This window comes from Phoenix dactylifera, chromosome 14 (assembly GCF_009389715.1).
Source record: "Phoenix dactylifera cultivar Barhee BC4 chromosome 14, palm_55x_up_171113_PBpolish2nd_filt_p, whole genome shotgun sequence".
NCBI lineage: Eukaryota > Viridiplantae > Streptophyta > Magnoliopsida > Arecales > Arecaceae > Phoenix > Phoenix dactylifera.
The window spans coordinates 17,943,629-17,956,971 of NC_052405.1; the positions used below are offsets into that span (position 1 = coordinate 17,943,629).

Genomic DNA, 13,343 nt, shown 5'->3' on the forward strand with positions numbered 1-13,343 from the left:
ACCTAATCATTTAGTGGATATAGGAAAAGGGATGAAGTCTTGAAGGAGCTGAAGAAGAACTTGGCAAAAGCTCAAGAACAAATGAAAAAGCACTTTGACAAAAGGAGGAGAATGGAGTCCTTTGAGCCGGGTGAGTAGGTCTACCTCAAATACCTACCAAGAAAGCATAAGGTACTATCAAAGGCAGCACTCAGCAAATTAAGAGCTAAGTACTTTGGGCCTTATCAAATATTGGAAAAATGTTGGCAGCTTGCATACAAGTTAGATTTGCCAACCGAGGTCCTTATCCACCCGATTTTCCATGTCTCATGGCTTAAAAGAAGAATTGGGGATCCAAACAAGGTGGTCAATGATTGCCCAATGGTAGATGAAGAAGGAAGGGTGAATGTTCAGCCAAGTAAGATATTGGAATACCGACAAGTGAGGATAGGAGGTCAAATCCGATCCGAAGCTTTGGTGCAATGGAAGGGACTTACAGCTGAAGATGCCACATGGGAAAACATCCAAGTTCTCAAGGAGCAATTTTCAGAGCTGGACTTGAGGACAAGGTCGGTCTTGAAGGGGGGAGGAATGATGAAGACATGAAGAAAGCCATGAGGAATGCAGCAAGGAAAGCAAGGAGAGCCGAAGCAAAGAAAGCTAAGCAAATGTATTGCTTGGATGGCAGCTTGCAAGAACCCAATGCAATTGGGTTTGAACCCACTTTGAAAGGAGGCGTACAAGGCACAAATGACCAGCAAGGAGGCGTGGCACATGGGGAGGAGCATGACATGTGGTTTTCTAAATCTTAGGAGGAGCAATCAGCTATTTGAATTTAAATTCAAAGGCATGCGAATGAGCCATTTGAATTTAAAGGCATCCCTTGAAAGGAGGAGGATCTTTAGGCTTTAGTGTTGCTGTTTTGAATTTGAAATTTGAGTTTGAATTATCTTTCGTTTGAGGAGATGGCTGAGATCCTTAGGGGGTCCTATAAATAAGCCTCTCATGTAACTCGAAAGCATCTTTTGAATGAATGAAAAATTCTAGGCATTAGCTAGAACCAACCCATGGGAACAGGTGCTAGCTTGAGCTAGTCTTATCTCTAAATTCCACCGCCATTCTTTGATTTTGGTGCTGCCCCGAGGTGGTCCATTAATCCCATCCATCCATCATGCCATCAAGCCCCAACCAGCCATCCTACCATGGGCATTCGTCCAATACTTTGGTGAATCCTAGCCACCCAACACACCATCAACACATCACCGACCATCCATCATTTGAGGGCTTCCATCACCCCGCCAGGAGCCAGGCCGACCTCGGTCCTCCAAAGGCCCGAGCCGACCTCGCCAGCATATGCAGCAGCTATCATCTGCAGCAGCCTCACCACGCCATACTTTACTTGATGACCATGCTATGATGTGTCAACCAAGGTTATACCCTAATACACCTGCCATGGGTCATGCCCTGCTACACCTACCAAGGGCCATACCTTGCCTGCCAAGGACCATACCTCCACCACCAGGGTACTCTGGTAAAAAATATAAAAGAGGCCATGAAAAGGTACTCCAGAGAATTCTTGACACTCCTCCCCTTAGGAGAAACAAGGGACTCTGGCTCGCAAAATAGGACCCTCCAAAAACTCTGCTAACTTAGCCATCGGAGGGCCTTCGTCGGAATCCCCAGGGAAGGCCGGCGAAGGCTTTGTGCAGGTACCTCAGACCGCAGGGAGGTGGCACCCTTTCTTCATCCCGGCCGGCGTCTTCTTGGAGGCACCCCGGAGCACTGGAGGTGGCCCTCTTCTCCGTTCCGGCCGGCGTCCCCTCGACTCCCTTCCGGCGTGGTCGCCCTCAAGCCGAGTTTCAACCACAATAACATGATATGGCAATAGTAGCCCAAAATTGATGCACAAAAAATGTAGCTGATGAGATCATGATTTATTATAATTTGTCAGCAAGTTGTTTTGACTGTGATGCCCATCTAGTATCCATCACAGAGCTAACGTTATGTAAATGACTGGCCAATACTCGTGCAACCTATGTTAGAATTTCTGTATCATGTTCATCACTAGACTTTAATCATAGCTTCATTGTTGGGTCATATCTTAAAATTTTATTAGTTGACACATGAAACAAACTTCAGGACTTTGTAAATACTCAATAATGTAGATTATTTTTCAGTGTTGGTTATTGAAAAGTCTCTTAGGACTCAAAAGTCTCTAGAATATATATCAGGAATAACTAAAACTGTATAAACTTATTTTGGATATGTAACTTGACACTATATAGACATATTCTGGATGTAAATAAACTGAAAATCTATAAATATGTTATGAATACACTGAAACCACATATGTACAGTTTTCGTGAAACAGAGTCCTTAAAAAGAACATTTTGTACAGTTGTTAAAATGTGCAGAACCCCTGCCTCTTATGTAAATTAAAAATGTCATAATTAAAAAAAATGTCAAACCATATGTCATATCTTTTTGTGGCAAAATCCTAGTCATCAGAAGTCTACGTTTAGCCTTTTTTCCTATTTCTACATTTTGCTAGTGAATTTCAGAAACACCCTATACCACCTCTGCATATGGTGAACTGCGAACTTCCTGTGCAATATAAATTCATGCACCACTGGAAACAAAGACGCTTGTTAGCATATTAATATTACTAGCCCTCGCATTTTAAAAGATTACTGAGATGTAGCAACGAGAACTAGACAGTATTTTCAAGAACCTGCTATAAGATGCAACTTATAGCCAATATAAGAAATTAATAAGATATCCAACTCCCCATTTCCGTGTCTTACAAAAGGTCCTTTCACATATCATGCACAAAACAAATTGTATCGAGACTGGAGTAACTAACTGCACTTAAGGTTATTACCCAGCGACTAAAATCAGCTAAACAACTATTAAATTGATATCCCGGCCAGCAATCAGGAAAATCCGAAAGGGAAGGAAATAGTAAGATGTCTCTCAATTGACTCATGCAACGCCCTCTATGAAGAAAAGGATGAAGCCAGTGGCCTTGATCAAGCCTCATGATGGGGTAGGAATATGATTACAACAGTGAAATGCAACGATGGAGAACAATTAGGCCTTTCCCTTGCCTTTCTGCAGTCTATCAAGCTCTAACTTGGCTTCTTCTAACTGAACCTTCAATGTGGATATCCTCTGCCTAAGCTCCTCTACGGTGCCCCTGATCAGAGGGGGCTTGTATGGCGATAGAAAGTGCTGAGAGAACTTTCTCAAAGCTTGAACTCCACAAACCTACAAAAGTCCACAATCTATTAGAGAACCACGTAGGCATTCATCAAATTTCAGATAATATGTTGTCAAGAGGTTCTTTCAAATAGCAAGGACTGCTACCTCTTCAGGAAGCAATGGCAATTTGGTGATATGAAAATCATCATACAGCATGTTGAACTGATCAATATATTTCTGTTGCATCCGCATCCGTGCTTTCAATAACTTGGATTCAACAGCTACAAAATAAATGTAAACCGGGATTAAGATATCTTTAAAAAAGAAAGACATGAAAAGGAGCATATTTCATTGGATTAATAAACAGCATTTTTGATTTAGACTTGTTACACACCTTCCTCATCATAAATTACTTGATTAATGATGATATTGTGAGCATCAATCTCAAACTTTGTCAATTCTTGTACCAATCTCTCAGTTTCATAAAGAGAAAGGAACTCTGGAATGCAAACACAGACAAAGGTCGTCAAGTCCTGTCAAGAAAATTCAGTACCATGTCAAGAGATTAGCATAATTATTTGTAGCATTTAAGTGCATACAGATTTAGTAGGCAAAGAGCACCATGACACATGATGATTGTGGGTATGCCTGAGCATACTTTTAGGAGCACCACATAGCCTAAGCATGAACTATATATTCACATTTAAATTTAATAATATAGGACAACACTAGAAACTTGGGTCCATGAACAAAGATTTTGTTATAACCAAGAAAGGTGGTACCATCTCGAACCGCCCAATTTGGGGCATACCGAACTACTAGTAGCGGACTGGCATGGTTCCGCCTATCGGTTTGAGAAATCCAGCAACAGTGGGAGAGAGGCAGGAGAGAGAGGAAAAGAGAGGGAGGGAGGGAGGGAGGGAGACGGAGCCCCTCATCGGGACGAACTTCCTATGTCGAAACAAAACAGGGTTCCATTTTTTTTATTTTTCCTTTTCAAGCTAAAGTTGGCACCCTTGGCTGACTTTAGTGTATGGGTCCTAGTACCGATACAACCAACCTTGGTTATAACGAAGAGCATATCACTTACAGAAAAATTAACACATTGGAAATCAGCATTATGATGAATTAGCTTAACTACAGCCTACAAGTTTGCTTGCTTTGTTTGCATATGGTTTATAATTTGTAAATCACTTTCCAGGTGAACAAGGTTTGCTTGGATAAGGCTGAAATAAATCCTTGATACTGAAATTTGTCCCATACGTTGTGCATCTTCAAGAGTTCACAAGAAAAGTATACAGAAATCCAAAAGGAAGAAGCGCTGGAAAAAGTTGCAAAAACAACAAGAAAACATTTCTAAAAGTCCATTTCACATAGAGCCTACTAAAAGTATTTTACATAGCATTGTTACATATATTGTCAATCAAGGTCGCAGTCTCGTAATCATAAGGTACCAGTATGTTAATGGTTTAATACAGTATGGTCAGTACAGTAAGTACCTTGTATCGAGATAGCTTCCAACCCATTCTCACTATCATGGTATCACTCAAAACTAGGCAGTACAAGTCATATGGTACAAATAGTTCGCATCCTAGTTTTGGGCGGTATCAGATGGTATGGGATGGTTCTGCTTCATTCGGACTAGAATGGACAGGTTTGATTCATATATCGAACCGAACCTCAGTACCGTACCTTATCGATATAGTGCAATACGGTTGGTACGGGTTGGTATGCCAAACCTTGTTGTTGATACTGCATTTGCTATTTTACTTTAGGATTGCATGGATCTTCACTCGATGGTGAATGCCACTTTTATGGTTGGAAAATTATACATCTTGAAAAAAAAATACCAAAGTACATTATTATCAACATCAACTTTTGATGGTGACTTTGTACTTATTTGTAGCAAATGCCAATGTCGAGATTGAAAAGGATGATGCATGGAGGTGATTTCTTAAGTCTTCAACAAAGACAATTGGTGACATGGCTTATCTAACAGTAATGTCAGTTGGATGAAGGACCTAAATGACTGCAAAGGTCATCATGCCAAATGTCAAAGAAAGATTCTGTATAAGACAACTCTAAAGCAGTTTTCTCATCTTGCATTTAAGATCACATAACAAGCTTCTAGAGCTTTTAAAGAGAAGGTGGTTCATGATTGAGCCACAACAAAAGAAAATACCAGCTAGAGCATAGGTAAAGGAGTGACCTTCACTAGTTCATTATAAATGCACAAGTTTTACACATTTGTAATACTGCTTTCACAATCTTTTGGACAACGTATACTAGTATACAGAACATTAAAGACAGTTTTATTTTATACTTATGCAGTCCATATGTGACATTCTATGTGATGTAACAAAGGCTGCAAAATATATTCATGAAAATTTTTGGTTGTTGTAACACAAATATTCTTAAAAGTATTAATCAATACTGGGTACATGCATTTAGCAATGCCAGTGGCATAGAGCATAGTGCTAATACATCATGAACAGTCTTTATTTTTTTAAATTAGAAATGTTAGATGTATACCCTAGAAGCCAATCTGACTGACACATTATTAATTATGGGACAGTTTTGTAATTGATTTTATTATTATTGAATAATAAATGGGCATCTTTTTCATTCATATTATGTATGTATTTATGAATCGTCCAAGGAATTAATAAGATGATGCATATTCTCAAGAGTTGAGAATTGGAGCCATGTGTCATTGGTAATTAATTCCTAAATGCTCCTGATCGATAGATCATCACGAGAACGGTGATTGATCCGATGAGATTAGTGCACAGATCACTTTCCTTTTGGATGGACAAGTCTCGAGTCCACAGTGTAGAGATACTGGAGTGATAGTGCAGGTGCTTGTTAGAGAACAAAGGTACCGAGCGTGACCAAAACAAGAAGTCACTTGGATGTCTATCCACTCGTCAATGACTTGCTTGATGTTGCAGTAGTGTGACTGGTCCTTTGACCTGTGGTGCTTTGGCTATTCACAGTGAGGTTGTTGTAGTTTGACTACGCGTATACATGGTCTCTAGCCATATGGATCCTTGTGGTATAGATTGGCTGCAATAGGTTCACTGTAAAAGTAGGGTATACATCTACATGGAATCTATCGACCTTGGTAGATAAGGAGTGATCCTATGTGATTTATAATACTGAGTTTGTAAGACCTCGGCCGGGGCAATATGTATAGTGGAAAAGGAGTTTTCCACTCTCGAACTTAAGTCGAATAAATCTTCACATATGACAGACGATGGGGTTTAACGAGTTATCCATAACCTCCGTCCTGTAGGGATCCACGATAGAAGGACTGTATCATACGATAACTGCACCTAGAGGTTCATCATTCCATTTTGCTGGGTTGCCACTACATGCTGCTAGATATCACTGATGAATGGTGAGACTCACAGGGACTATCTCGATGGTCGATGATCCCTGATGAGATGAGTTGGAATCATTCCAACCCATTGAAAGAAGTTTTCAATGATGTTGTGATAGGGATCACAATATATCTCACTATCAAACAGAATAAAACCTATGGGGTCATACACATTAGAGGTATTGACCGATCCGATGGTTGAATTGTGATTTTGAATCACAATAGTTCAAGATTGTCAATTTGATTGATAATTGGTTTAACCCACTAAAAGTTAGTGAGTTGAAGAAGGAATAATTGCAATTGGATTGCAATTTAATTGAATCAATTGGACTTAATTAATTGGACTTGATCTTATTAAATAAGAGTCCTACTTGGAGTAGGACTCCTAGAGTTCTAATTAGATTAGGACTTTAAATTATTAGAATCCTACTTGGAGTAGAATTCCTAGAGTCCTAATTGAATTAGGATTTCTAGAGTCCTAATTGGATTAGGATTAAAATAATGAGTCATAATTGGATTAGGATTCCTAAAGTCCTAATTGAATTAGGACTAAAATTTAATAAGTCCTAATTGGATTAGAACTCATAGTCCTAATTAATTTTGATCTAATAAACAAGATGACTCCTAATTAGATTAGGATTGAAGAGTTCAATTAAGTCATAATCTAATTGAGTCCTAATCAGATTAGGACTCTTATGGATAAGGATAAGGCCACCTAATCCTTTTTGGAAAGGATTAGTCACACAAGAGGAGGGGCGCAGGTGCGGAACAAAGGGAGGGGCGTACGCCCCTCCTCCAAAAAGATAGACGTGTGGGCTCCTAATTTTTAGGAGCTCCACAAGCCTAATTTTTAGGAGCTCCACACGCCTAGGACACCAAATAAAAAGGGAAAATACAAGGGGGTCAGGGCCCCTTGGGTTTTTGGTGGTTTTTCATGTGGTGCGGCCTCCTCTCCTCTCCTTCCACCGCAAGAAAAGGCGGCAAAAAGGGTGAATCCTTTTTCTCCCCTTCTAGTCCTTCCTCCTCTCTAAGGCAATCAAGAGTTGATTCAAAAGAAAGGATTTCAGCCATCAAAACAAATCTCTGCAAGAGAGCTAGCACTCCGGAGAGATTCAAGCATTTGGATTGGTCCTCTTCCTCGTGTGGATACCCGTAGAGGCCAGACGTGTGTGCGGCTTCAAGCGAACCTTTCTACAATACCACGATTATTAGATTGCGGTGATCATCTACCCGCACAAGGTGAAGATCTGATCTTCTAATCTAATGCAATTAATCCTAATCTAACTACGAACGGTTTTAAAATACGTTCATGCGATGAACGGATCCGCGCGTGCCTCTTACGTTGCGTTCTGAATTTTCTGCGGCATGCGCGGGATCCCAACAAGAAAGACCGTAGGCAATGGGCTATACAACTGGGGTAGCCTTTCATCAAATACCACTAAACCCCCAAACCCCATTGACGGTGGGATCAATCGCTGGTTATTTGGTACAACTACCAAAGATTTTATCATGGTAAGCTAGCACCTTCAGTGTTTTAGATTTCTTTAATAATATTTTTGATGTGAAAGATTTCTTTAATAATATTAAAGAGAAGAAGCATGCCATATGTTGATATGTTTGACTACGTGCCAAAAGACGATGGTGATAGAATTAGGCCTATCACCTAGGTTTACTTGGGCTATTTGACCACTACATTTGTTAAGAAAGCACTATTTACAAACTGTTTGAATAGTTACACTAGTAGTTCAATATAACCTTTGTATGCAATATAACATACGCATCTCATGTGTGATCCACTAATGTGCTTTTCTATCCTTTCTATGGTATTATGTGTGTACATCTATCTCTATTTGCATGTTTTGTGTAAGATATACTCCTAGTGTGCGGACAGGCTTATTGAATGTGAGTCATGTAATTGTACGTATTCACCTATCACTCCAAAGTCCAAAGTTTGTGCCTTAAGTTTAATAATTTTAAAACTTGAGATCACGAATTGACAAATGCTCAAATAGTGTTGGATTGAAACATTGGAACAAGACCATGATTGTTGTAGTGTAGTTCTTGTTACCTCACCAATGTTTACTATGAATGGTAATAGAAATATGGATATTACAAGGTCCGCAATCTCAATATTAGGGATCGTACTTGTAAGACATTTGTACGGCAAGGTACCAAACTGAACATATTGACACATTGTACGTAGATGCGTACTGACTCACTATTTTTTTGGCCTCCGTTTTATGTTTTTTCAATTTTTTGGTTCTGAAGATTACTTTAAGGTTTATTGATCTTTAATTTATGATTTTAAGAGTGTTTTATGTTACTTCCTTTCATATTGGTCTCGAGAGACCACATGATTGATGCAATTATAATAATTAAACATATAAATCAAGGTCCGCCGAACCGATACCGAGATTCATTTTTCTAGAGTTTTTCAAGTTGATTTAATTTGTAATCAATCGTTTTGAACTTTTTCAATGATTTTAAGTCTAATTTGATTTTGTTTATATTTTTTGATGTTTCTATGATCCCCGTTTAACCTAAACGATGCATCTTGTTTAAAATGATACAAAACATAAAATGATTAGTAAGATGTTGCATGCTATAAGAAACAACATAAAATATCCTCAAATCAAGTAGTGAGGTGAAAAATATAAAATAATATAATCAATTATATATATTTAAAGTACAACATACATACCGATATCTAAAATCTCGTCGAATAGCGAGGCCTCTCATAGATATCCGGATCATTAGCATAATCAGAAGGCACATTAATCCATCCGTCTAACCAAACGGGGCATTATAGTCTTGTATGTTCATCCCATAAGAAACGCGCTTCGGATTATAAGCACTCTCGGATATCTCGCTAAAGCTCTGGCTCTGAGAGGTGTCCTCAGACTGATAAACTAGCTAATAAAACAGTTATGAAGGGGCTCATCCGTATAAGCCGGCAGCAAAATCCGGCCCGTAAGATGCTCCAAGCTACATAGAATAGTAGCCATTAAAAGATGCCTCAGACACACCATATCCATATCTGTATCCGTATGGATTATAGTGCCTGTAGTTGCGGTTAATAGAATTCAATATACGACTCGGAATCTGATAGGTTTATGGATCCTATTCCACATACGAGGTCATCTGCAGCTGCATCGTGCCTACCTGGATAACATCGAGGAGCCCGTCTCTACTAGATCGTGCATTGTGGTCCCTATCTTGTATAACATACGTAAAATGAAACTCCGATAAATTGAAGACCACCCTGCGAGTCTCATAAATGATCTCATGTCCACTTTCTTTCTGGCCAGCAGATCCATGACCACCGGAACTAGTGCTCCTGATATCTAAATATGAGTGAACTGGCTCCACACTTTCCATTGGGGCTACAAATGCCTTTTGTTTTTTTTTTGTATGTCGGGCAGCTACCTTCTTACCCTTCGTGTCACTCGCTGCCTGCTTATCCTTCGTGCCACTCGTTGCCTGCTTACCCTTAGTGCCACTCTGCATACCCTTATTTTTCTCTCTATCTGGCTATGTTCGGAGGATGTATGTCGCCCTTCTGACATATTCGACCAGATAGCATAGTAGCCTCGTCTAAGCATCTCTCGATCATCTCTAAGAGGATGTCTCGGACAAGAAGTGATGTGACTGGCTCTCTTGTGGCTATGGCTGATCAGCTGGAAAGATTTTTATAAATCATCCATAGATCTACAATATATAATAAAATCAAGCCCAAATCAAAAAATTTTGGCATAATCTCTTCTTATTTTACAAATTTCGAGCTATTTTTTCAAGCCAAAAATAAAAAATGATAGAAAAGAAAAGGCACACCTTATTTAGGCATTGATCTTTCTTTAATCGCGCTGAATCAATGTGATTTCGAAAATTGAGAGGAAGGAAGAGTCGTTTAGCCATCTTACAGCTAAACGAATTTCATAAAAAAACTGTTGGAAAGGCAATACTTCATTTTAACAGAAGTAGAGGGAGAGAGGGTCCGAGTCGACTCGATGCAAACTATCGGTGCGAACTGGATGGTTTGCACCAAGTTTGAATGGTTCCGGTCGATTCAGTCTGGTTTGGGCCTTTTTAGGCCCGTTTCGGTTGGTTCGAAACCCATTCTGGCCAGTTCGAGGCTGGAACCGATTCCAATAAGGCCCGTTTCAGTTGGTTCGAAACCCATTCTGGCCAGTTCGAGGCTGGAACCGATTCCAATAGGCAAACGACCCGATTTTCTACCAGATCGGCTCGGTACGGGCCGAGCCAGGCATTTAGGTCCGGTTTGGCCTACCTTGATAGAAATACATATTTTTGAGGTTGATTATATATATATATCAAAATAATTTGAATTACAAAATATGCTGTTCGTAGACATTAGGGATTTATTCATAATCGAAGCCTTGGACATGACTCCAACCTAGATACTATGCCCACCGATGCATCTAGTAATTAGATTGCGTTGATAACTACCTTGATACTTATTCGATATTGTGTTGGCCATCTTATTTTCATTTGAGCGGATAGTGCGGCAGCCAAGGTATGCTGAACGGACTGGAACCGATCGGTTCAGCCCGTACCGAACCGATGCCAACAGGCATCGGTACGGTACGACATATAAAATCGGTTCCGACCCAGAAGGGGTCGAAACCAATCGGAGAAGAACAGGAAAGAAGCGGAAGAAAGAGGAAGAAAGAAGAAGAGAAAGAGAAGAGGAAGGAGAGAAGAGAAAGAGGAGACTTACCGGTACTAAGCCTCGTTGGGGTGATCCTCGTCAGGGCTTGCTAGCGGGAGAAGAGTGGAGGAGAGAGCATCCTCGTCGGGGCTTCCTCGCAGGAGAAGAGCGGACGAGAGAGCATCCTCGTCGGGGTGATCCTCGTCGGGGCTTGTTCGCGGGAGAAGGGCGGAGGAGAAAGCATCCTCGTTTGGGTGATCCTCGTCGAAGCTTGCTCGCAGGAGAAGAGCGGAGAAAGCATCCTCATCGGGGCTTGCTCGCGGGAGAAGAAAGAAGAGTGGAGGAGAGAGAAGAGCGGAGGAGAGAGAAGACACCATAAGGCTCGGGAAGAAGTAATCTGGCTCGCGAGGGAAACATGTCCCGCAGGGAAACGGCGTGGGAAAACGCATGCGTTCCGATTTTAAGTGAAAAAATCGAGGGAAACGAGGACCGCGCATTTCGCGCGCGCTAGACTACGTGCTCCCGCTTGCAAGAGCGTGCGCTCTCAAGCGCTGTCTCCGAACCAGCGCACTGTCCCCGAACCAGATCGGTACGATCCGGTTCAGTTCGGTGCAATACTGGTACCGTACCGGTACCGGTGCCCACCGGTACATCAATACGGTCAGTATGGCGAACCTTGACGACAGCAAAATCTGACCCATAATTTGAGATTGTAGAGTATAGTAGCCAAGATTCGCTAAACTGGTACTGGAGGTCATATTGGTCAGAGATAAGTTTGGTATGGTACGAGTCCACACCGTGCTGTTCTAGGGCATACCGAAATAAGGAGAGAGAGGAGAGGGAGGAAAGAGAGGGGAAGAGAGGAAGAGAGAGGGAGAAAAGGAGGAAAGGGGAGAAAGAGGGGGGAGGCTTACTAGTGACTCTCCTTCCGATGGCTTTTCCGGATCTCCATCATGAGCAAAAGCAAGTGGCGGGTTGCTTACTAGCGACGGCCGGGTCGAAGAGGGGCAGGAGCTTATTGTAGCTCCCTAATCCTAGCAGAGCAAGAGCAAGGGAGAGATGGGGGGGTAGGGGAGCAAGCAACTGATGGTGGCCTAGTTTCTGCTTACCAGTTCGGGTTGATTCCGCAATCACTGGTAATAGCCATTTGAATACGATACTCCAGTGAAGAATATGCATATGGGTCAATACTTCGATTGTGTAGAATAGGATCCGATATATAATGATGATCCAAATACATCTATGGACTCTACTTCAAATGTTATATCATAAATTGCAACAATGTTATGCCCTGAACCACCTCAAGGGGCCCGTCTCCTATAGACTATTGTATCCTTGTAGGCTTTAAGGTGTGCATTGTGGTCCATATTCAATATGATGAGTGAAATACGACTTGCCTGTAAATCAATCTAAGCTAGGTGGTTGTGCGTGTATGCACCCCTGCACGTCATGATCGTTCAAACTATCATCAGCATCATCTCTTATTGCAAGAGGATCTAAAAAATTGGTCATCTAAGGGCTCAACGACCTCGAAATCTGAGTGAACGAGCTCCTCGTCAACTCTAATGGATATCCAACTTTCTTTCTTTTCCCTTTCTTGCTTTTGAGAGAAATTGCTTTCTTCTCTAGCTGCCTCTGTTTATCTTGCTCTACTGGGTGACTCGACTAGGTCTGCCACACTGACTACTGGTCTTAGTATCTTACCCCAATGTGCTTTCTCATCAAAGGCAACACCCCTATGTGATTATCTATGAACTTACTAATAACCTAGGCTCTCTACCACGTGCTTCATCCTATGTATCTTGCCAATGTCCATTAGCATCAAGTCTATGCAGTGGGTAGTACTTGGGGTCCTAAATATGTGTGGCCTCCTAATCATCAAAATATCCTTGGTAGCCTTCTATTGTGGTCAATATCAATAACCACCTGCACATTATGTTCTGCTCCCTTATCTAATCATTACCTACTCCACTATTCAAATCTCTCAAAATGGAATCTGTTCCAAACATATATGTCATAGTTCCTTACTTCGATAGGGTGCAAATATCTAAATTTTACCTTTTTAGATACTTTTTCAGACCCATTGCTAATACTAAGTAGCAGTCAAAAATT

The 13,343-nt window shown here is 41.0% G+C and overlaps 1 protein-coding gene across 1 annotated transcript in view; it reads right to left on the bottom strand.

The window, feature by feature from the left end:
• Window positions 1-2,699: 2,699 nt before the first annotated feature.
• Window positions 2,700-13,343, bottom strand: part of LOC103714356 (ATPase ARSA2) — a 47,234-nt gene continuing 36,590 nt past the window's right edge. The window contains exons 5-7 of the mRNA XM_039133854.1: window positions 3,575-3,713; window positions 3,346-3,461; window positions 2,700-3,246 (exon numbers count right to left, since the gene is read on the bottom strand). Coding sequence (XP_038989782.1) covers window positions 3,070-3,246; window positions 3,346-3,461; window positions 3,575-3,713 — 432 coding nt within the window. The 3' untranslated portion in view covers window positions 2,700-3,069. The remainder of the gene's footprint in view (window positions 3,247-3,345; window positions 3,462-3,574; window positions 3,714-13,343) is intronic.